Here is a 25534-nt window from a genome sequence, read left to right as displayed (position 1 = left end):
CAGCTTGGAGTTTTCCCTGGTGTCCTGGCCAATATTTATCCCTCAACAAACATCACTAAACAGATAATCTGTTCATTATCACATTGCTCTTTGTTGGAACTTGCTGTGTGCAAGTTGGCTACCACATTTCCATCATTACAACAGTGACTGCACTTAAAACAAAACTTAATTGCCTGTGAAGCATTTTGGGATGACCTGAGCTCAGGAATGGCACCATATAAATTCATTTCTTGGTTGATCCATTGAATTCAAAAATCAGTGCATTGAGAAGAGAATGGGAGGGGCGAAAGCGGGAGCCGAAAATATACCATTGAAATACAGAAGGTGTAAATAGGGGCGAAGGTTAATTGTTAATAATGGGCTGGACCTGAGTACGAGCCCCTGCTGTAAAAGGCGGACTGCAGACTCCACTCCCTGGTAACCAGTGACCAGAACAAGTCCTTTCAGTCTCACTGGATCTGGTGCTCGGAGCTGCTGCACCTGAGCACCAATAAGCAGCTTCAGGCCAGAGTGGTGTTGAAAAGCACAAGAGATTAAGTTATTGTTCCAGCTGTTTCTCTCCTGGTTAATCAGTGCCCCGGGAGACTTTAGAACATGATGCTTGTTGCTTTACTGAACGTTTACTGTGTGCCCACCGTCTCCTCCGGTAAGCAATTCAAACAGCTTATATCAGTGGGCAGTATTTGAGGGAACCCTGAGACTGACAGCATCACAAGATAGTGTTGAGCTGTCCCTGGGCTTGGAGTATTGCAATGCCTTGGGTGTGTGAGCGATTCAGAGTAAGGATGATCCCTGTACTGGGGAGGGCACACTGTGAGAAGTTGTGTTACAGATATGTTTGGAAAGTCTTTGTTCGGGGCAGATTTCTTATGGACTGACCATTATTGTCAAGGCCCAGACACAAATAATAGCCATTTGGGTGTGAAGTCTTAGAGCTGTACCTGAAAAGGGAAGGGAAGGGACAGGGGAGGGGAGGGGGAGGAAGGGAAAGGAAAGGGTGGGGAATGGGAAAGGGTGGGGAATGGGAAAGGGTGGGGAATGGGAAAGGGAAGGGAAGACAAAGGGAAAGAGAAGGGAGTAAAAAACGTTACGAACACTTGAGCCTTTCCCTTGTCTGATATTGAAGTAAGATTCCATTTTTCCCTTTCACGTAACGGGCTAGATTGCCGTCTGAACTCCTGGACATTAAGTATCACCTGGGCTGAGGGACAGAAAGGAAATCTGGTCGGAGGTGGTGGGGGGAGGTGGATTTCAATAGAAGGAAATGGCTCAGGTTCTGTTACGGACATGTGATCCTCCTCTCCAGGTATTGCTCACCTGCGCTCCTGCCAGTTGATGCTGAACACTCAGGTGGTGGAGGTGAAAATCTGCCCCAATATTACTGGACCACAAACACGTTTGAACCTTACAGATATTGTGCTCTGGTCGATGTGTTCTACCTCCTCCCCCACACCCCCATCCATTATCCTTGCCAAACCCCTTCGGCTCCTCCAGCTCCACAGAACTGACTTTAAGGTTTATTTCTTCACCTTGAAAGCCCTCCCTGGCCTCCACCCTTCCCACCTCTGCAATCTCCTCCCGTCTCATGTCCCTACATGCCGCTTCCACTCCTCCCACTCCAGCCTACATTTCCCCCTCCGCTGACTCTGTACCACCACTGGTAGCCACTCCTTCAGTCTCTCATGCCCCAGCCCTCCGTAGCACTCTCCCTCAGCATGTCCACCTTCTCCCGTCCCTCCCTCCAGAAGGCTCCTGTAGCTCCTTCTGTCTGACTGTGTTATTTGCTCCGCTTAAACTCTCTTCCGGCTCTCCCTCCTGCTCACTGCTCTGAGGCATCTCACTGTACATGGGGAGTGCTGTAGTAATGTACGCTGCTGTACACAGTCAAAGCATCTCATAGGAACAGGAGGAGGAGGCCATTCAGCCCCTTGGGCCTGTTCCACCATTAAATTAGACCATGGCTGGCCTTTATCTTAACTCCATCGACCCGTCTTCGTTCCATAACTCTTCATACCCTTGCTTAACAAAAATCTACCAATCTCAGTTTTTAAATGTTCAGTTGACCCCTTGGCCTCAACAATGTTTTTGGGGAGAGGTTTCCAGATTTCCACAACCCTTTGTGTGAAGAAGTGCTTCCTGACAGCACCCCGGAACAGCCTGGCTCTAAATTCAAGATTATGTCCCCTTGTTCTGGACTCCCCCCACCAGAGGAAAGTTTCTCTCTATCTACCCTCTCAACTATCTGAATGACAGCACCCCTTAATTACTATACTTGAGGGAATACAAACCTCGTCTAAGCAACCTGTCCTCATATTTTAACTCGTTCAGCCCCGGTATCAAACTACTTCACATCGTGAATGATGTTTCCTACATTACGCCAGTGACTACTCTTCAAAAGTACTTCATTGGCTGTGAAGCTTTGGGGCGCCCTGAGGTTGTGAAAGGCGCTGTATAATGTAAATCCTTCCCGAACCTTCTTGTGCTACTTCAGCAGAGTGACACTGAAGTGGAAGCAGATTCGAACTCTGCCCTCCGGTCCCACCTTCACCTCACAGAAACACCATGGACTTTGGCACTGTCCAATGTGCTGCTCGGACCCAAGAATGACCTTTATTTCTCAGCAAACACTGCCCGTTTATTATAGACTCTTGAATGAGTCAAGGCCGACGTGAACTCTGTGGGGCCGATTTTTCTGGAGCCATCAGGCGGGCTTTCAGGCGTGTGGGGGGGGGAAATTGCAAAAATAGGGGTCGCGACCACCCCCCCGCGGCTGATTCCCCGCCCCGTCCGATTTTCACCCAAACGTTTCTGTCCAACCTGAATCAGTCCCGCACGCAGCAGACGGAAGTGGTCTTCAGGCACCTTAATCACCAATAATTGGCATATATATTGCCATTTTAAGGGGCCCTTGCTATTTTCAGCCTTTTCCCACGTGGGAACCCCGCTGATGAAACCTGGCGTTAACAATATCGGATTGCTGACTATCAGCTGCAGGTCAATCAGGAAAGAAGAGATTTAATCAGACATCATTTGTAGGTTGCAGGACCTTGTTGTTTCAGGCTTGGGGCAACTTGTTCCAGGCTTAGGCACAGCTGTGGAAGGTTGGAGCCTCACACACTTCTCCAGTGTGAGCTCCTGGGAAGCCCCTCTCGCCACCCTCACTCAGCGCTTCCTCAACTGAGGCACCTACCAGAAGCATGGGAGGCCTTTTTTTCCTTCCCCTCTTGGCATTAGAGCGCCTCCAGCCCCATTCGCGAAATGACACATGCCACAACTGAAGAAGTTGCCATCAGAAATTTTATCTACAATAACCAGCTGATGGCATTTTTCAAATAAACACAACATTTCACCCAAGTGACTACCCTTGTGACTATTAGTGCTTTATTTTCCACTTACGCGTACTCCTACGTAGTGCTTCCCCTGTGGCTTCAGCAGATGTGGAGGCCCCTTGCTCACTTTCCTGCTGCTCCTGTCTCGACACCTTTGGTGGGCGTCCTCTGGGATGGCGAGCCTGTGATGTTTCGCCAGCAGTCTGCTGCTCCTGCGGCTGTGCAGTGGTTGAGACCTCTATCTCCGTTGGGTGTGGACTCCGGCAGGGCTCTGACCGAGGGCTCTGCAGTGGCATGGAAGTGTGAGCACTTGGAGAGGAGCCCCCACTTCCTTGAGGTTTGCCACCAACCTCCCTCTCATGGGTCAGGTCCCCCTCAGTGCCTGCAAGTGGCTTGAGAGCAGCTTGCTGCACATCAGGTGGGTCATGGGGACCCGTTTCTACAATGGCAGTCCTACTCAGAGGGCCTGCCATGAAGGTCTGGTTTCTCTGTTCAATAGCTGACCATCGCTCCCCCAGAGATGTCAGTCTATTCTGAACACTCACCATGTTGTCAACACTCTGGCGACTTAGCTCCTCCATGGCCGTAGCCATCTTCTCCTCTACTGTAGCTATCCTTTTCACGGAAGTTGCCCTCCTTTCCATGGTGATGCGTTCATGCACCAATGACTCCACAAAGGCTCTGCTCATGTTCGCTATGGCATCCTCCATTCGCTCCACACTCGCAGCGACCCTGGAGACAAAACTTGCCAGAGACTCCTGCATCTGTGCATGGAGATCCATCACCTCTTCTCTTGCAGATGGACCCAGAGGCAGAGGGTCAACATGCAGCTGAGCTGAGCTGAACTGGCAGAGTCTTGCGCCCTCCGACGAGGACTCTCCGCTGCTGTCCCTGTCTCCACCATCTGCTGATGCTCACTTGTGAGCTGTGATACACCAGGTGACAACACTACTCTATCTCGCAAAGGTCCCACCGAGGTGTGAGTGTCCGCGCTGGTGCTGGGTGCGCTGAATTCTGCTGACGCTGTGCCCTCATAGGTTGGAGCTTCTTCTGAGGAGTCTGGCTGCTCAGCCTCTTCCTCCTCCGCAGTGGCGACGGGGGCTCTGGATGGTCCTGTGGGGGAGTAAAGGAAAGAGTTAGAGATGTGATGCCAAGGTTACATGCGCATTGGATTTTGCAGATGTTCATAAGTCCAAATGATGTAGCTTCAGAATCATAACAGCGACTCATGCTATGTCAATGAGAGAGATGGAAAACTATTCTGTCACCAGCTTGCGGGACTGCCCCTGTCTCTCCTTCCCCAGCTTCTGCAGCCACATCAACCCCGACAATTTCCAGCACTCCTTCCTCCCAGGGGGTCAGGGGGGCTAGTGGGCCTCCTCCAGTCCTGGCTCGCTCTCTGTTGTTGTGAGCTCTCTTTTCCTGCAATGAGGGAGACAAGTGGAGTTTGAGTGAGAATGAAGGAGTGAGTGTAGAGATTGCATAGCATAGATACTTAGAGGGAGACAAAGATGGTGTGAGGCTGCAAGAACAAGGGCCCTCCCTGTGTGTTGTCAGTTGTGTTCAAAGCATCAGAATGAGAGGGAGTGTGAGGGCTGCATGGTGGAATAGTTATGTGAATGTGAGCATAGAGAGAGAGGGAATGGGTAAGGGTGCATGGATGTGACTGTGAAGTGGGATGTGGAGGAAGAGAGTGCTAAAGCTGAGTGCTGGTGGGGAAAGGCAATGGGGATCAGGTTGAGGGTAATGGAAACTTCATACTTACTTTTCCTGTACGGTGAAGGTCATGGAATTGTTTCCGACACTGTATCCAGGTTCTTCTGGTGACTCCCAGCGAGTTGACATCTGCTGACACCTGCATTCATGCAGCCTTGGTCTCAGTGGGAGGCCTCTTCCTCCCTGACCTAGGGAAGAGGACCTCCCTGTGGGTCCTCACCCCATCCAATAATGCCTGCAGCTCGGGGTCTGGCACTGGCCACAGCTGCTGCAGGCTCCTCTGCCATCCTGTGTGGTTCGTTGGGAAGCCTGCAGAGGTTGCAATGCTTGCTGCGGACCTTAAAAGCACCACGAATGATGACATCATACTGTGCGACTTTCTGACTGGAAATAGTCAATTAGCAAGGGTTCCCACACGCTGGAAATGAATTGGCCAATTGAGGGAAAATTGCATCAATCTGGCAGACCCATTTACATTCGTGTGGGAACCCCGACATTCGGGGAACCCGACAATTCCCCACACCTGCAGGAAAATCGGCCCGTGTGTCCGATTATGGGGGAGAATTAGCTGCGACTCTTCAATACTTCAACTGGTGTCAGAGGCAAAAGTACTGACTGTGTTGTTGATGTGACTGATTTAGCACCAAGCTGTGGTGGGAGAATCACGGGTGAGGAATTTTCCAATGTGGGCTGCTGGTGTCCGCTCCGAGTGGAGGCAGAAAATCCCGGCCTCCATATCCCAACATCCCTCTCCATTATAATAACCGCTCCAAATCGCTCCCTTTGCTCTTGTGGTGATGATGTTAATTTATGCCCTCCGGTTACTGACTCACCAAACAATGAGAAGCGTTGATTCTCTGTACTTTACCAAACCCCTGATAGTTTGGGCCCCTCTATCAGATCCCCTTGACCTTCTCTGTTCCAGTGAGAAGAATCCCGGTCTGTCCTCATAAAACAAGCCGCTCACACCCGGGAATCGGCCGAGCAAATCTCTTCCACACCTTCTCCATGACCTTGACATCCCTCTTAACAAACGGTGTCCCTCATTGGACACAATATTCCAACTGTGATCTTTGGAATTCTCTACCCGAGAGAGCTGTGGATGCTCAGTCGATGAGTATATTCAAGACTGAGATCGATAGGTTGTTGGGCGGGAAAGTGGAGTTGAGGTAGAAGATCAGCCATGATCTTATTGAATGGTGGAGCAGGTTCGAGGGGCCGTTTGGCCTACTCCTGCTCTTATTTCTTATGTTTTTATGTTCTAACGAGGTTTAGCATTAACCGGTGTTATTTCCACATTGAGTTACTTTACAATCGCCAGCATATTTGAGACTGGTATCTGCTTGTGATCCAGCAGATTTTCACACTCTTGCATTTTACTACCTATTGAACCATGGCCTGGCCGAGCTGCCCGAGTACAGTTTGGTGGCGATGCTAGATGACTATCAGATAGCGTATTTCGACAGCACCCTGCCGCGGACTGTGCCCAGGCAGCAGTGGATGGCCGACTCCTTCCAGAGGGATCACTGGGACGCGATGACTATCACAATGGCCGGCTTCCATGGCCTCGTCAGAGGAAACGCTGAGATGTTTTACCGACAGCACCATGGTGCTTCAAGTAAGTGTCCTCACAGAGACCCTGTGACAGTAGGAAGGGATTAGTATCAGTACAGAGCTTTATGCTGTCTCTCAGAAACGGCCCGAACCACTTCACACCCAATAACTGACGAGGAATTTGCTGGTCATTGTCGCTTTCTAGGAGTAGCACGGCAGCCATTTGGTGCACAGCAGATAGCAATGAGTTGAGTGATTTGTTCAACTGCTGTTGTTGGTGTGCATTGAGGGAGAAATGTTGGCCATGAAACTGGGACCAATCGCTGGTGGGTTTTATTAGTGTTTAACTGAACAGACAGATGGGGCCTTGAATTAAGGCCGCATCTAAAAGACGGCATCTCCGACAGTGCAGCACTCCCTCAGTACTGCCCCTCCGACAGTGCAGCACTCCCTCAGCACTGCCACTCCTACAGTGCGGCACTCCCTCAGTAATGCCCCTCCAACAGTGCAGCGCTCCCTCAGCACTGTCCCTCCGACAGTGCAGCACTCCCTCAGTACTGCCCCTCGGACAGTGCAGCACTTCCTCAGTACTGCCCCTCCAACAGTGCAGCGCTCCCTCAGTACTGCCCCTCCAACAGAGCAGATCTCCTTCAGTACTGCCCCTCCGACAGAGCAGATCTCCTTCAGTACTACCCCTCCGACAGTGTAGAGCTCCTTCAGTACTGCCCCTCCAAAACTGCAGCACTCCCTCAGTACTGCCCCTCCAACAGTGCAGCACTCGCTCAGCACTGCCCCTCCGACAGTGCAGCACTCTCTCAATGCCACCCCTCCGACAGTGCAGCACTCCCTCAGCGCTGCCCCTCCGACAGTGCAGCATTCCCTCAGTACTGCCCCTCTGACAGTGCAGCACTCCCTCAGTACTGCCCCTCCGACAGTGCAGCACTTCCTCAGTACTGTCCCTCCAACAGTGCAGCGCTCCCTCAGTACTGCCCCTCCAACAGAGCAGATCTCCTTCAGTACTGCCCCTCCGACAGAGCAGGTCTCCTTCAGTACTACCCCTCCGACAATGTAGAGCTCCTTCAGTACTGCCCCTCCAAAACTGCAGCACTCCCTCAGTACTGCCCCTCCAACAGTGCAGCACTCGCTCAGCACTGCCCCTCCGACAGTGCAGCACTCTCTCAATGCCACCCCTCCGACAGTGCAGCACTCCCTCAGCACTGCCCCTCCGACAGTGCAGCATTCCCTCAGTACTGCCCCTCTGACAGTGCAGCACTCCCTCAGTACTGCCCCTCCGACAGTGCAGCACTCCCTCAGTACTGCCCCCCTGACAGTGCAGCACTCTCTCAATGCCACCCCTCCAACAGTGCAGCACTCCCTCAGTACTGCCCCTCCGACAGTGCAGCACTCCCTCAGTACTGCCCCCCTGACAGTGCAGCACTCTCTCAATGCCACCCCTCCAACAGTGCAGCATTCCCTCAGTACTGCCCCTCCGACAGTGCAGCACTCCCTCAGTACTGTCCCTCTGACAGTGCAGTCAATTTAGGAAAACAAAATCTCTGCAAAATTCCTCTGTGTCCCCCGCAGGGAACTGAGGAAGGTGCAGGAGACAACAGTGGGTGTCATCACTGGTGCCCGTTAACCCCACACACCCTCTATAACTCAAGATATCGGCCAGCTCCCTTTCCAACACTTGCAGCCAATCCACACTCACTGCACATCCTGGCAACTTATTCGCGAGATCCATGACTCTCTGTGAAAAGATGTTCCTCCTGGCACCTGACCTACTGCTAAGGTTAAAGTTCAGCAGAGCGGGTCATGAATGGAACCTCAACGTAACACAACTGGCTCACAACCCAGGAACTGGAGGAGGCCATTCAGCCCCTCGAGTCTGCTCCTCCATTCACCGAGATCATGGCTGATCTGTACCTCAACTCCATTTCCCCGCCTTTGCTCCATATCCTCGATACCCTCACTGAACACAAATCGATCTGTCTCAGCCTTGAAAGCTCCAATTGACCCCCAGCACCCACAGACTTTTGGAGAGAGAGAGTTCCAGATTTCTACCACCCTCGATGTGAAAAAGTGCTTCCTGATTTCACTCCTGGGTGGCCAAGCTCTAACTTTAAGATAATGCCACCCTGCTCTTGATACCCCCACCAGAGGATATTGTTTCTTTGAAACTCCCTCCCTAATCCTCTCCGCCTCGCCGCCTCTCTTTCCTCCTTTAAGATGCTCCTGAAAACCTACCTCTTTGACCAAGCTTTTGGTCACCTGCCCTAATATCTACTCATGTAGCTCAGTGTCAAATTATGTTTGATAATCGCTCCTGTGAAGCGCCTTGGGACAATTTACTGCGTTAAAGGCGCTGTATAAATACAAGTTATTGGACCTAGCTGATCGAATCCTTTTCACATTGTAAATTGATTTGAGTATTAATTTCCCCCCCAGGTGTTTTCTTTGTCCAGGGAATGTGTGGCTGTGAAGTGAACGGTGGTAATTCCACGGATGGGTTTATAAAGTTGGGATATGAGCGGGAGGATGCTTATGTTTTTGACAAGGACACAACGAGTTGGATGGCGCTGAACCCAGAGTTCCAGGCGTTAGCAGACCGGTGGAATGCCAACACCTTCATGAACAAGTACTTCAAGGCTCTGTTGGAGAAGGACTGCATCGAATGGCTGCTGATATACCTCGAGTGTGGGCGAGGAGCACTACTGAGGATAGGTGCGTTGTGGGAACGGCGACTGGAGGGCGGGGGGGAGCGCTCCCGATGGCTCGGGTGGTACAGACCAGGTTTTTATTCCCGGGTCTGTCCTGAGCCAGCTGTTCTTGGACAGGGTAGCAGTAAAGTGGCGCTGCAACTGGCTTCAGTACCCCTTGCTTCGGGGCAGGTGGGCGGGGCAGGGGCGGGGGTGGGGGTAGGAATTCAGGCAGGTGACCTAAATCCAATTACTTACCCTGTCACCTTGGCTGGAAAGTGCGTGCACGTTGACATCGGGCGATAGGATTAGAGTAAGCTGTAATACCCCATTGGTTGAATAGCTTCCTCACTGTGTAGGCTCACCCGTGAACACTGGGTACTTGTGTGCGGTACAAGAGTGTGGCTTTACATAGAATTACGTAGAATGTGCTATTCGGCTCAACTGGTCTACGCCAGAGATTATGCTTCACACAAGCCTCCTCCCACCCCAATTCCGCGTATCCTTCTATTTCTTTCTCCCTCATGTGTTTACCCAGCTTCCCCTTAAAAGTATCTCTGTTATTTGCCTCAACCACTCCCTGTGGCAGCGAGTTCCACACTCTCACCACTCTCTGAGTAAAGAAGTTTCTCCTGAATTCCCCATTGGATTTATTAGTGACTGTCTTATATTGACGGCCCCTAGTTCTGGTCTTGCCCACTGGTGGAAACATCTTCTCCACGTCGACCCTATCAAACCCCTTCCTAATTTTAATGCCCTCTATTAGGTCACCCCTCAGCCCTCTCTTTCCTTGTGCTGTATCTCAGCATCAGTCACCTGCCTTCAGCGGAGAAAGTTGATGGTGGGTGGGGAAAAAGATAAAAGAACAAATGGAGAGCTTCTCACGAATACAAAAGAAAAATACTGCTGATGCTGTAACTCTGAACTAAAAGGAGAAAAGGCTGGAAATACTCAGCAGCATCTGTGTAGAGAGAAAGAGATTTAACGTTTCAGGTCGCTGACCTTTCATCACAACTCGTCACTGATTTCAGTCTTTGTTTCACTCTCTCAGCCGCCCCTGAGGTGCTGATTGGGGATCGGAGTGACAGGGAGCGAGTGCTGAGGCTCTCCTGCCTTGTGACGGGCTTTTACCCATGGCCTATCGATGTGACGTGGCTGAGGAACGGCGAGGAGGTCCCCGACGTTGAATCCAGCGACGTGCTGCCCAACCAGGATGCGACGTTTCGGGTGATGAAAACGATTGAGCTAAGTGGAGACGACGGGGAGAGATACTCCTGTCGCATCGAGCACGCCAGCCTCCTGCAGGGGGTCGACGTACCCTGGGGTAAGTGGCAGGTGGAGAGGGCCGCGTGCTTCTTCCCCCCCCACCCCCTGTGCCTCGGGATGCTCACTCAGTCCGCCCACTTGGAGCAGGAATTCCCTGGGTCCGAGGTAGCTGGTCTCACCTGTCATGGTCACACATGCTGCCATTATTTTTTAAAAGGCGAGAGACTAGCAAATGTTGGTGTTCAGAAGGATTTGGGGGTCCTTGTACACAAATCACAGAAAGTTAGCATGCAGGTATAGCAAGCAATTAGGAAGGCAAATGGTATGTTGGAATTATTGCAAGGGGATTGGAGTATAAGAAACCTTGCTGCAATTATATAGGGCTTTGGTGAGACCACACCTGGAGTACTGTGCACAGTTTTGGTTTCCTTACCTGAGAAGGATATACTTGCCTGAGAGCGGGTGAAACAAAGGTTCTCTAGATTGATTCCTGGGATGAGAGGGCTGTCCTATGATGAGAGGTTGTGTAGAATGGGCCGATACTCTCTGGAGTTTAGAAGAATGAGAGGTGATCTCATTGAAACATACAAGATTCTGAGAGGGATTGACAGGGTCGATGCTGAGAGGTTGTTTCCCCTGGCTGGAGTGTCTAGAACTAGGGGGCATAGTCTCAGGATAAGGGGTGGGCCATTTAAGACCGAGATGAGGAGGAATTTCTTCACTCAGAGGGTTGTGAATCTTTGGAGTTCTCTGCCCCAGAGGGCTGTGGATGCTGAGTCTTCGAGTGTATTCAAGGCTGAGATCGATAGATTTTTGGGCACTAAGGGATTCAAGGGATACGGAGATCGGGCGGGAAAGTGGAGTTGATGTAAATGTTCAGCCATGATCTTATTGAATGGCGGAGCAGGCTCGAGGGGCCTACTCCTGCTGCGATTTCTTATGTTCTTATGATTTGCTTGGGTGCTACAATGTAGACCATGTCCAGCTGTTTCACCTGGTCCACAACAGCAGAACGAGAGGACATGGCCTGTGCTTGAAGAGGGAATAAATTCAAAAGAGTCCTGCGGAAACAATATTTGAGTGAGCGAGCGATCAGTCTGTGGAAGAGGCTCCCCAGGGAGATGGTGGAATCTGATAGTGTTGATTCCTTCAAATGCAAATTGGAGAGATTTCATTCAAAAAATAACATTTTTGGGATACAGTGTGTGACTAATTTGAGACATGAGATGTGGTGAGTGTAGCAGGCTTGGGAAGGACAAGTGGGAGAGAAATTCGGTATCGCCCCATTTGGGGTGCACTTATCGGCCGGGCGCAAAGTTTAGCGCCTGGCAATAATTATCGCCTCTGACTGCAAACTTGGCTTCTAACGCCCCTAGAGGTGATTGGAGCGCTAAATCAGGCGCTACACATCTCTCTTAAGGCGCTAACGCTGAGGAGCAAGGCGCTACCTCAGAGCGCTGGCGAAGCTCATGTGATGTCAGTCAGCAATGGAACACAGACACAATGGCGCCGGCCAGTTCTTAAAGGGGAGGGTCGATCTTGCTCTCCATCCACATCCTGCTCATTGCAGCCTTGAATCTCGGCCTGGAGAGACCTGTACATCAATTCTGCTGGAAAGAACAATGGAGAGGCCCAGGGAAAGAGCTCAGAGTGCAGCCCCCATAGTCTCTTCTAAATCGATGCAAGGGAGGTCAAATCAAAATGAACCTGCAAAGTGCTGCTCAGTACCCAAAACTCCTTCACACAGCGTTGAATCTCTCCAGAAGTCTCTCTCACTCTTTCTCTCTCTCTCAGAATGTGTGCTGCAAAAATGTCGCCGACAAAAAAAGGCAAGAAGCGGTCGCCTTTAAATAGCGCTCATTTAGTCCCTTCCCAACTGCAAAACGCTCCCCTCTACCTGCCGTTGCTAGCGGCAGGCGGAAAGACAGGGGGCGCCACTCAATATCCGGTCCAGGGCGCTACCGGGGCGTTGCATGCTCAACTGATGTCACGATCTGCGGGCGCAGGAGATCGTGGCGGTAGTGTTTAGAGCGCCGCCGCAAAATGTCTGGTCAATTTCACGAGCGGCGTAAACATCGCCGCGCCTGGGTGCTAGTTGCTTTGCGCCCCGTTAGTGCCCTAGGGAGCTAACGGGAGGTGCAAAGCAACCAAATTTTTCCCCCCACTGACTTTAAGACCTATGGTTCTCAAAGCTCTCCACCACAGGGATTTTCCTCACCTCATGTCTGGCTGTTAAAGAAAGAAATAAACAATTGCATTCATATATCGCCTTTCACAGTCTCAGGAGTTCACTTCTGAAGTGTAGTCACTGTTATAATGTAGGCAACACTGCAGCCAATTTAATGCATAGCAAGATGCCACAAACAGCAATGACATAATGATCAGATAATTTGTTTTAGTGATATTGGTTGAGGAATGAGTATTGGCCACGACATGGGGAGAACTCTCAAGCTCCTTTTAGAAATAGTGCCATGGGATATTTTATGTCCACCTGAGAGGGCAGACGGCCTCAGTTTAACGTCTCATCCGAAAGTTCTCATCACCGACAGTGCAGCGCACCCTCAATACTGCCTCTCCGACAGTGCAGCGCTCCCTCAGTACTGCCTCTCCGACAGTGCAGCGCTCCCTCAGTACTGCCTCTCTGACAGTGCAGCGCTCCCTCAGTACTGCACCTCCGATAGTGCAGCGCTCCCTCAGTACAGCCCCTCCAACAGTGCAGCGTTCCCTCAGTACTGCCTCTCTGACAGTGCAGCGCTCCCTCAGTACTGCCTCTCTGACAGTGCAGCACTCCCTCAGTACTGCCTCTCTGACAGTGCAGCGCTCCCTCAGTACTGCACCTCCGATAGTGCAGTGCTCCCTCAGTACAGCCCCTCCGACAGTTCAGCGCTCCCTCAGTACTACCCCTCGAACAGTGCAGCGCTCCCTCAGTACTGCCTCTCCGACAGTGCAGCACTCCCTCAGTACTGCCCCTCCAACAGTGCAGCGCTCCCCCAGTACTGCCTCTCCGACAGTGCAGCGTTCCCTCAGTACTGCACCTCCGACAGTGCAGCGCTCCCTCAGTACTGCCCCTCCGACAGTGCAGCGCTCCCTCAGTACTGCCTCTCCAACAGTGCAGTGCTCACTCAGTACTGCCCCTCCGACAGTGCAGCGTTCCCTCAGTACTGCACCTCCGACAGTGCAGCGCTCCTTCAATACTGCACCTCCGACAGTGCAGCCCTCCCTCAGTACTGCCCCTCCGAAAGTTCAGTACTCCCTCAGCACTGACCCTCCGAGAGTGCAGCCCTCCCTCAGTACCGCCCCTCCGACAGTGCAGCGCCCCCTCAGTACCGCCCCTCCGACAGTGCAGCGCCCCCTCAGTACTGCCCCTCCGACAGTGCAGCACCCCCTCAGTACCGCCCCTCCGACAGTGCAGCACCCCCTCAGTACCGCCCCTCCGACAGTGCAGCGCCCCCTCAGTACTGCCCCTCCGACAGTGCAGCGCCCCCTCAGTACAGCCCCTCCAACAGTGCAGCACCCCCTCAGTGCCGCCCCTCCGACAGTGCCGCACTCCCTCAGTACCGCCCATCTGACAGTGCAGCGCCCCCTCAGTACCGCCCCTCCGACAGTGCCGCACTCCCTCAGTACCGCCCCTCCGACAGTGCAGCGCCCCCTCAGTACCGCCCCTCCGACAGTGCCGCACTCCCTCAGTACCGCCCCTCCGACAGTGCAGCGCCCCCTCAGTACCACCCCTCCGACAGTGCCGCACTCCCTCAGTACTGCCCATCCGACAGTGCAGCATTGTAGGCCGCTTGGATAAGTCACTGGAGGGCGGCCAGCACCTTTGAATCACTTCACAACAGGGAGTCAGTGCCTTCAGATTATATTTGGCCAATCAGGTGACTGACACCAAACCTCGTCTCCAAAGTAAGTGACTGAGAAATCCACACGGGGTGAGTATCTGTGCCAAATATGGAGTCTGCACTCTTTCCCTGCAAGGACAGCTGTCACTTACCCAAGTCCAGAGAGATTTGGTGCTGGTTACATAGAATGACATAGAATGTACAGCACAGAAACAGGCCATTCGGCCCAACTGGTCTCTGCCGGTGTTTATGTTCCACACGAGCCTCCTCCCACTCTCAGCCTATCAACATATCCTTCTATTCCCTTCTCGCTCATGTGTTTATCCTACTTCCCCTTAAATGCATCTATGCGATTCGCCTCAACCGCTCCATGTGGTAGCGAGTTCCACATTCTCACCACTCTCTGGGTAAAGACGTTTCTCCTGAATTCCTTGTTGGATTTATTAGTGACTATCTTATATTCATGGCCTCAAGTTCTGGACACCCCACAAGTGGAAACATCTTATCTACTTCTACCCTATCAAAACCCTTCAAAATTTTAAAGACCTCTACCAGGTCACCCCTCAGTCTTCTCTTTCATAGATAAAAGAGCCCCAGCCTGTTCAGCCTTTCCTGATTGGTATAACCTCTCAGTTCTGATATCATTCTAGTAAATCTTTTTTTGCACCTTCTCCAGTGCCTCTATAATATATAGAAACATAGAAACATAGAAGATAGTAGCAGGAGTAGGCCATTCGGCCCCTCGAGCCTGCTCCGCCATTCAATGCGATCATGGCTGATCATCCAAATTCAGTACCGGGTCCCTGCTTTCTCCCCATATCCCTTGATCCCTTTAGCCTTAAGAAATATATCTAACTCCTTCTTGAATATATTTAATGAATTGGCATCTATTGCCTTCTGTGGTAGAGAATTCCACAGGTTCACAACTCTCTGGGTGAAGAAATTCCTCCTCATTTCTGTCCTAAATGGCCTACCCCTTATCCTTAGATTGTGACCCCTGGTTCTGGACTCACCGACCATTGGGAACATCCTTCCTGCATCTAGCCTGTCCAGTCCTGTCAGAATTTTATAAGTTTCAATGAGATCCCCTCTCATTCTTCTAAACTCCAGCGAGTAAAAGCCCAATCGACCCAACCTCCCCATATACGTCATTCCTGCCATCCCAGGTATCAGCCTGGTGAATCTTCGCTGAACTCCTTCCTTGGCAAGAACATCCTTCCTCAGATAAGGCGACCAAAACTGCACACAATACTCAAGATGTGGTCTCACCAAGGCCCTGTACAACTGCAGCAAGACATCTTTGTTCCTGTACTCAAACCCCCTCGCTACGAAGGCCAACATTTGCCTTCTTAACCGCCTGCTGCACCTGCATGCGTACCTTCAACGACTGGTGCACAAGGACGCCCAGGTCTCGTTGCACTTCCCCTTCTCCCAATCTATTGCCATTCAGATAATAATCTGCCTTCCTGTTTTTGCCACCTCACATTTATCCACGTTATATTGCATCTGCCATGCTTCTGCCCAATCACCCAACCTGTCCAAATCATCCTGGAGTTTCTCGGCATCCTCCTCACAGCACACATGCCCACCCAGCTTTGTGTCATCTGCAAGTTTGGAGATATTACATCTAGTTCCCTTGTCTAGATCATTAATATATATTGTGAATAGCTGGGGTTCAAGGACCGATCCCTGCGGTACCCCACTAGTCACTGCCTGCCACTCAGAAAAAGACCCGTTTATTCCAACTCTTTGCTTTCTGTCTGCCAACCAGTTCTCTATCCAAGTCAATACCTTGCCCCCAATCCCATGTGCCCTAACTCTACACGCTAATCTCTTATGCGGGACCTTATCGAAAGCCTCCTGAAAGTCCAAATACACCACATCCACTGGTTCTCCCTTATCTATTCTACCAGTTACATCCTCAAAAAATTCCAGTAGATTAGTCAAGCACGATTTACCTTTTGTAAATCCATGTTGACTTTGTCCGATCCTGTCACTGTTTTCCAAGTGCTCTGCTATTACATCTTTTATAATGGACTCTAGCATTTTCCCCACTACCGATGTCAGGCTTACCGGTCTATAATTCCCGTTTTCTCTCTACCACCTTTTTTGAATAGTGGGGTTACATTAGCTACCTTCCAATCCATGGGAACTGTTCCAGAGTCTATGGAATCTTGGAAGATGATCAGCAATGCATCTACTATTTCTAGGGCCACTTCCTTAAGTACCCTAGGATGTAGCTTATCAGGCCCTGGGGATTTATCTGCCTTCAATCCCATCAATTTCCCTAACACCATTTCCCTACAAATACTGATTTCTTTCAGTTCCTCCCTTTCATCAGACCCTATGTTCCCCGACATCTCTGGGAGGTTATTTGTGTCCTCCTTTGTGAAGACAGAACCAAAATATGTATTTAGTTTTTATAACATGAGAGCAGAACTGTGGTTGACAGAGCTAAGGCTTAGGGAGCCCCAGGTCTGTGCAGGAACACTGGTGAAGTTTAACCAGCTAAAGCCACACAGTCTACCAACATTGAGCACTGGTAAGCTTCCTATTGCTTGGCCAGCCAGGGCAATCTCACCAGTTAAGCTCTTGGTCTGATTGGGAAGAATGGCCACACCCCTGTGACAGGTCTACTCTTGGATCAGTGACCAGGATGGCTGGTCGATAACCAACAGAGCCTGGAGCGCGATGGACACCCTGGTTCAGTTATCGGGTTACCGAGTCTGCCACTTGGTAACCATCTTCCACCACTAGGAGCCACCTCGACCCAAAGAGGCTCCACAGACCGCAAACCGAGCCATAGTCACTCGCTGATGGTTAGACAACTGATTAACCTGGCCATGAGCTCTTGGGAGGTGAGGATTGAAGCAATTGGGTGAGCTGAACAGATGGATGTAAAAGACCCATGACACTATTCGAAGAAGAGCAGGGGAGCTCTCCCTGGTGTCCTGGGCCCATGTTTATCCCTCAGCCAATAGCACTAAAACAGATTATCTGCTCATTATTACATTGCTGTTTGTGCGATCTTGCTGTGCGCAAAATTAGCTGCTGTGTTTCCTACATTACAAGAGGGACTGCACTTCAAAAGTACTTCATTGATTGTAAAGTGCTTTGGGATGTCCTGAGGTCATGAAAGGCTCCATATAAATGCAAACCTTTCTTTCTCCTTTCCTTCTTTCAAAAGCTTATTCTTACCTCCCTTGTAAATGTTTCACTGTGTTACACTGAGGATAAACCCTATCAATTGCCCATTTCGCACAATTAGTAAATGGACTGCCCAATCTGGAACTAAGACATACAGACCAGAGGGTCCCAGGTTCAACCCCGGGCCTGCCCTGAGTCTGGGGTTTGAACTGGCCAGCCAGCCTTGTTCTTAAATAGAGAATATACAACAGGGCATGTTAGAATGGTGGCACAGAGAGGGTTACTCCACAGAAGGAGGCCATTTGGCCCATTGTGTCCGTGCTCCTTGTTCTGCATCAATCCCAAAATAATCCCACTGCCCCACTCTCTCCATAGCCCTGTATCAATCCCAAACTAACCCCACCGCCCTGCTTTCTCCCCATTGCCCTGTATCAATCCCACTGCCCCACTCTCTCTCCATAGCCCTGCATCAATCCCACACTAATCCCACTGCCCCACTCTCTCCTTAGCCCTGTATCAATCCCAAACTAATCCCACTGCCCTGCTTTCTCCCCATTGCCCTGTATCAATCCCACTGCCCCACTCTCTCCATAGCCCTGCATCAATCCCACACTAATCCCACTGCCCCACTCTCTCCATAGCCCTGTATCAATCCCAAACTAATCCCACTGCCCTGCTTTCTCCCCATTGCCCTGTATCAATCCCACTGCCCCACTCTCTCCATAGCCCTGCATCAATCCCACACTAATCCCACTGCCCCACTCTCTCCATAGCCCTGTATCAATCCCACACTAATCCCACTGCCCCACTGTCTCCCCATAGTCCTGTATCAAGCCCACACTAATCCCACTGCCCCGCTCTCTCTATTGCCCTGTATCAATCCCAAACTAATCCCACTGCCCCATTCTCCCCATAGTCCTGTATCAATTGCAAACTAATCCTACAGCTACATTCTCCCCATATTCCTGTATTAATCCCACTGCCTCGCTCTCTCCCCATAGTCCTGTATCAATCCCACACTAATCCCACTGCCCCACTCTTTCCATAGTCCTTCATCAATCCCACTGCCTCGCTCTCTCCATAGTCCTGTATCAATTGCAAACTAAGCCTACTACTACATTCTCCCCATAGTCCTGTATTAACATAGAAACATAGGAGCAGGAGTAGGCCATTCGGCCCCTCGAGCCTGCTCCGCCATTCAATGCGATCATGGCTGATCATCCAATTTCAGTACCCGGTCCCTGCTTTCTCCCCATATCCCTTGATCCCTTTAGCCTTAAGAAATATATCCAACTCCTTCTTAAATATATTTAATGAATTGGCCTCTACTGCCTTCTGTGGTAGAGAATTCCACAGGTTCACCACTCTCTGGGTGAAGAAATTCCTCCTCATCTCTGTCCTAAATGGCCTACCCCTTATCCTTAGACTGTCACCCCTGGTTCTGGACTCCCGACCATCGGGAACATCCTTCCTGCATCTAGTCTGTCCAGTCCTGTCAGAATTTTATAAGTTTCAATAAGGTCCCCTCTCATTCTTCTAAACTCCAGCGAGTACAAGCCCAATCGTCCCAATCTCTCCTCATACCTCATTCCTGCCATCCCAGGTATCAGCCTAGTGAATCTTTGCTGAATTCCTTCCATGGCAAGAACATCCTTCCTCAGATAAGGCGACCAAAACTGCACACAATACTCAAGATGTGGTTTCACCAAGGCCCTGTACAACTGCAGCAAGACATTCTTGTTCCTGTACTCAAACCCTCTCGCTACGAAGGCCAACATACCATTTGCCTTCTCAACCACCTGCTGCACCTGCATGCTTACCTTCAACGACTGGTGCACAAGGACACCCAGGTCTCGTTGCACTTCCCCTTCTCCCAATCTATTGCCATTCAGATAATAACCTGCCTTCCTGTTTTTGCCACCAAAGTGGATAACCTCACATTTATCCACGTTATATTGCATCTGCTATGCTTTTGCCCAATCACCCAACCTATCCAAATCATCCTGGAGTTTCTCGGCATCCTCCTCACAGCACACACGCCCACCCAGCTTTGTGTCTTCTGCAAATTTGGAGATATTACATCTAGTTCTCTTGTCTAGATCATTAATTAATATATATATACGGCCTCTGGAGGAAGAGGCAAAACGGCGAGACCGGTATTAATCCCACTGCCTTGCTCTCTCCCCATAGTCCCCATAGTCCTGTATCAATCCCACACTAATCCCACTGTCCCGCTCTCTCCATAGCCTTGTATCAATCCCACACTAATCCCACTGTCCCGCTCTCTCCATAGCCTTGTATCAAACCCACACTAATCCCATTGCCCCACTCTCTCCATAACCCTGTATCAATCCCAAGCTAAACTGAGTTTGTGAAAGGCGCTACATAACTCTAAGACTTTCTTTTTTTACTATCAGGCATGTACAGTGCTAGTTTGCATTTAATGAAATACATAATGAAATCATTAGGAAATTGTTATTGATCAGTATCATTTTAAACTACGTGTCAGCAGAGAGGGCGTCACAAGGAAGCACGAAGGTCGGGATTATGATTGGAGCAGCAGCCGTCTCATTCACTCTTCTCGGCATCATCACTGGAATTGGCCTCTGGAGGAAGAGGCAAAATGGCGAGACCAGCAATAACCAGCAGAGACCAGCAGAGACTGGCAAAGACCAGCAGAGACCAGCAAATAACAACAGAGATCCGCAGCAACCAAGAGAGACCAGCAGTGACCAACAAAGACCAGCAGGTTCCTAACTGCCGATTGACAACTTCCATTTTCAGTAGTTAATTCCGCGAATGATTTATTTTCTTCCATTCTCCTCACATATTCTCCTGAAGATCTGAACTATTAATTGCGGTATGTGCCAGGACCCTCTAGAACAAACCACGTGCTCCTTTTTCAAATGTTTGATGGGACAGTATAGAGAGAGCATTACTCTGTATCTAACCCGTGCTGTACCTGCCCTGGGAGTGTTTGATGGGACAGTGTAGAGGCGGCTTTACTCTGTATCTAACCCATGCTGTACCTGCCCTGGGAGTGTTTGATGGGGCAGTGTAGAGGGAGCTTTACTCTGTATCTAACCCGTGCTGTACCTGCCCTGGGAGTGTTTGATGGGACAATGTAGAGGGGGCTTTACTCTGTATCTAACCCGTGCTGTACCTGCCCTGGGAGTGTTTGATGGGACAGTGTAGAGGGAGCTTTACTCTGTATCTAACCCGTGCTGTACCTGCCCTGGGAGTGTCTGATGGGCAGTGTAGAGGGAGACGTGCACTGTCTCTAATCAGTGCTGTACCTGCCCTGGGAGTTTTTGATGGGACAGTGTAGAGGGAGCTTTACTCTGTATCTAACCCGTGCTGTACCTGCCCTGGGAGTGTTTGATGGAACAGTGTAGAGGGAGCTTTACTCTGTATCTAACCCGTGCTGTACCTGCCCTGGGAGTGTTTGATGGGACAATGTAGAGGGAGCTTTACTCTGTATCTAACCCATGCTGTACCTGCCCTGGGAGTGTTTGATGGGACAGTGTAGAGGGAGCTTTACTCTGTATCTAACCCGTGCTGTACCTGCCTTGGGAGTGTTTGATGGGACAGTGTGGAGGGAGCTTTACTCTGTAACTAACACATGCTGTACCTGCCCTGGGAGTGTTTGATGGGACAGTGTAGAGGGAGCTTTACTCTGTATCTAACCCGTGCTGTATCTGCCCTGGGAGTGTTTGATGGAACAGTGCAGAGGGAGCTTTAATCTGTATCTAATCAGTGCTGTACATGCCCTGGGAGTGTTTGATGGGACAGTGTAGAGGGTGCTTTACTCTGTATCTAACCCGTGCTGTACCTGCCCTGGGAATGTTTGATGGAACAGTGTAGAGGGAGCTTTACTCTGTATCTAACCCGTGCTGTACCTGCCCTGGGAGTGTTTGATGGAACAGTGTAGAGGGAGCTTTACTCTGTATCTAACCCGTGCTGTACCTGGCCTGGGAGTGTTTGATGGAACAGTGTAGAGGGAGCTTTACTCTGTATCTAACCTGTGCCGTACCTGCCCTGGGAGTGTTTGATGGGACAGTGTAGAGGGAGCTTTACTCTGTATGTAACCCGTCCTGTACCTGACCTGGGAGTGTTTGATGGGACAGTGTAGAGGGAGCTTTACTCTGTATCTAACCCGTGCTGTACCTGACCTGGGAGAGTTTGATGGGACAGTGTAGAGGGAGCTTTACTCTGTATCTAACCTGTGCCGTACCTGCCCTGGGAGTGTTTGATGGGACAGTGTAGAGGGAGCTTTACTCTGTATCTAACCCATGCTGTACCTGCCCTGGGAGTGTTTGATGGGACAGTGTAGAGGGAGCTTTACTCTGTGTCTAACCCGTGCTGTACCTGACCTGGGAGTGTTTGATGGGACAGTGTAGAGGGAGCTTTACTCTGTATCTAACCCATGCTGTACCTGACCTGGGAGTGTTTGATGGGACAGTGTAGAGGGAGCTTTACTCTGTATGTAACCCGTCCTGTACCTGACCTGGGAGTGTTTGATGGGACAGTGTAGAGGGAGCTTTACTCTGTATCTAACCCGTACTGTACCTGACCTGGGAGTGTTTGATGGGACAGTGTAGAGGGAGCTTTACTCTGTATCTAACCCGTGCTGTACCTGACCTGGGAGTGTTTGATGGGACAGTGTAGAGGGAGCTTTACTCTGTATCTAACCCGTGCTGTCCCTGCCCTGGGAGTGTTTGATGGGACAGTGTAGAGGGAGCTTTACTCTGTATCTAACCCGTGCTGTACCTGACCTGGGAGTGTTTGATGGGACAGTGTAGAGGGAGCTTTACTCTGTATCTAACCCGTGCTGTACCTGACCTGGGAGTGTTTGATGGGACAGTGTAGAGGGAGCTTTACTCTGTATCTAACCCGTGCTGTACCTGCCCTGGGAGTGTTTGATGGGACAGTGTAGAAGGAGTAAACAGAAGTCAGGAGGAACTGAGCAGTGGGAGTGACATTGTTGGCATTCCATGTGTGGAAATGTCTACTGAGATCCATTCTCTGTGGGCAGCGTCTGTCTCTTTGACTCTGACTGTGCTTAGGGTGGGAAACCTGCTGCTTACAACATTTTCCAATCAGAGTTTTGCCCTTCTACTAGAATATCTTTCTTGAATTCTTGATCATCCGCTTAGTTATAATCTCCCAGTGCTCCAGCTGAACGTCTAGAGTGGAGTTCAATCCTCAGTAAGCTGAAGACCCAATTGGAGCTGTTTCACCATTACCCCTGGAGACTCCTGCCCTTAGCTCCCTCCTCTTCTTCATCTACGTGCTGACCCCCTTCGATGACATCACCCGCACTGGGTTAGTTTCCACGTGTATGCTGGGGACACCCAGCTCTATCTGCCCACCAGCTTGCTCAGCCCCATGACCACATGGTGCTTTCTGACTGCCCGTCTGACGCCAAGTCACCACACTTTAGGAAGGATGTGAAGGCCCTTGAGAGGGTGCAGAGGAGATTTACCAGAATGGTTCTGGGGATTGAGGGATCTTGCTACAAGGACAGGTTGGAGAAGCTGGATTTGTTTTCATTAGAGCAAAGGAGGTTGAGGGGTGATTTGATAGAGGCGTACAAGACAATGACGGGTTTGATTAGGCTAGACAGGGAAAGGCTGTTCCCACTAATTGATGGGAGAAGGACTAGGGGACACAGATTTAAGGTTTTGGGCAAGAGATACAGGGGAGAAGTGAGGAAAAACTTTTTTACACAGCGAGTGGTGATGACCTGGAACTCGCTGCCAACGGAAGTGGTGGAAGCGGAGACACTCAGGCCTAGAAAGTAGCGCCCCGGAAGACGTCGCGGCCGCCCACCGCAAATTCAGTTTGCGCACCCCAGAGGGAAGCACGGCACTACTCGAGGCGCCCCGCATCCCTCTTGGGGCACTGCAACTGAAGTTCGCAGCGCAATGTGCCGCAGTGCCACACGCTGCGGCACGGCGCGCTGCAGTACTGCAGGCCTTCCTCCCCTTCTTAAAGGGGAGGGGCCTGCTGCAGCACGCTCGAAGAGCGCGAGTGCCGGCAAAAGAGCCCGGCACCGAGGAGAAGTGCTGGGCTCTTGGGACACAGCCGGCACTCTGCGGGGTGGGTGGGGGGATGCTTAGGAGGCCAGAGACGGTGGCGCGGAGAGATGCTGGCAGGCGACCAGCAAAATAAATGGCTGTCCCGCACCTCAGCGCCTCTACCGCCGCAGGTAGGCCCCCCTCGACCGGCGTTAAAGCAGGGGCCGCTACCAAATTTCACGATCGGGGTGGTAGCGGGGCGCTGTGCACACTGATGACATCATCGGTAGCGGCGCAGCGCTAACAGCTAGCGCCGCCATTAGCGTCCCGTTAAATTTAGCGGGAGGCATGGCCAGTGGCGTAAAACCCACTAAGTGCCCTCTTTGGGCACTAACGGGTGGTGCAGCCCACTGAATTTCTAGGCCTCAATGTTTTCAAGGGGAGACTGGATAGGCACATGAGGGAAATAAACTTGCAGGGTTAAAGGGATAGAGCGGGGAATGGGACTGACTGGATTGCTCTACAGAGAGCCAGCACGGACTCGATGGGCAGAATGGCCTCCTTCTGTGCCGATATGACTCTATGAATCTAAGTCATGAGTAAGACAAAACTTCCTTCAACTTGGAGCTGGGGAAGTCCGAGACCATCGTTTTCACCAGATGCCATTTTCGGAGTGTGACCCTCGTACTGGAGACTGATGGTGCCAACAAAGAAGGGGGCCATGGGTTGATGGTGGGCGGCATGTTGATGGTTACGCAGGCTGATGCGTGATAGACATTGCCTACCACAAGCCTCACATAACTCCCATCTCCCGGGGAGAGTTCTCCTGTTGATCCTCTGATGTTGCCTCTCGTGTCTTGCCTCCACAGTGGCACGGCCTTGTAACTCAAAGCCCTTCAGCACTCCTCTCCACCCAGCACACCATTGTCATCTGTCGATGGCCAGGGTTCCCCAAGAGTCAATGGCCATGCTGTACTCTTCCAGTGAGTCATCAGTGTGTCCCTGTAGCGCCTTCGTTCCCGCCCCTTACTGACTTCCACCAGCACTCCATAAAGCATCTGGTTCGGTAACCGTCCATCGCCCGTCCGAACCACCTGTCCAGCCCCACAGAGCTGAGCATTGATTATCACAGCCTCAGTGCTGGTGCCGCACCCTTGAAATCAGCGGGAATGTAAATTGAGTGCTTTCAATAACGCCCGGGGTGGCAAGTTGGGAATCTGCCCGTGTTTCCGCATATCATTTCTTTCTTCCAGTTGAGCGAGTTCAGACTGTTGCTGCATGAGGTGGTTTGTGTCTTTTTAAACAGAAAATGGCTACTTAACAGACAAAGGGGTAGAGATTGCTCTTGCGCATCCCCGATTATAATCGCCCCACCATTGCCGGCTGTGCCTTCAGCTGCCAAGGTCCCAAGCTCTGGAATTCCCTCCCTCAACCCCTCCACTTCGTGACCTCTCTCTCCTCCTATAAGACGCTCCTTAAAACCTACCTCTTTGTTGAAGTTTTTGGTCGCCTGTCCTAATTTCTCCTGATGTGGCTCGGTGTCAAATTTCAGTTTGATAACGCTCCTGTGAAGCACTTTGGGATGTTTTACTGCGTTAAAGGCACTGTATAAATACAAGCTGTTGTTGTGACCTGGAGATTCCCCCTGGGATTTCAGGACCCTGATGTTCTGGGGCCAAATAGTGTCATGTGACACCAATCTTCTGACCCCCCTCCCTTGACAATACAGCTCCTTAATCCCCATGCATTTCACACCTTGTACAGTTCACCTGCAGCTGTTGTGCGGAAATTGTGTCTCCACCCAGTTTAACTCCTGAATGAGGTGGTTTTGCTGTTTGGCAAGTTGTGGCGTGCTTGGGGTTCAACCAGCTGCTAATCCACGGGATTGGGAGACTGGTGTCGAGCGATACCATTCTGATTGAGAACGTCAGCTACTGATGTACCAGATATTGGTTACTGATTAC

At 50.9% G+C, this 25534-nt stretch overlaps 1 protein-coding gene across 1 annotated transcript; it reads left to right on the top strand.

Annotated features, from left to right (window-relative positions):
• The first annotated feature begins 594 nt into the window (after positions 1–594).
• LOC147096618 (major histocompatibility complex class I-related protein 1-like) lies at positions 595–20307 on the top strand. The gene is made up of 5 exons (XM_085973852.1): positions 595–646; positions 6403–6663; positions 9048–9323; positions 10350–10622; positions 20063–20307. The coding sequence occupies exons 1-5, from the start codon at positions 595–597 to the stop codon at positions 20305–20307; spliced, it is 1107 nt and encodes a 368-aa protein (XP_085829978.1).
• Positions 20308–25534: the final 5227 nt, after the last annotated feature.

The sequence above is a fragment of the Somniosus microcephalus genome, unplaced genomic scaffold (assembly GCF_052327205.1).
Source record: "Somniosus microcephalus isolate GS21.2 unplaced genomic scaffold, FLI_Smic_1.0 unresolved_chr1, whole genome shotgun sequence".
In the NCBI taxonomy this organism is placed as follows: domain Eukaryota; kingdom Metazoa; phylum Chordata; class Chondrichthyes; order Squaliformes; family Somniosidae; genus Somniosus; species Somniosus microcephalus.
The sequence above is the reverse complement of the archived record's forward strand: the minus strand, read 5'-3'. Positions and strand labels throughout refer to the sequence as shown.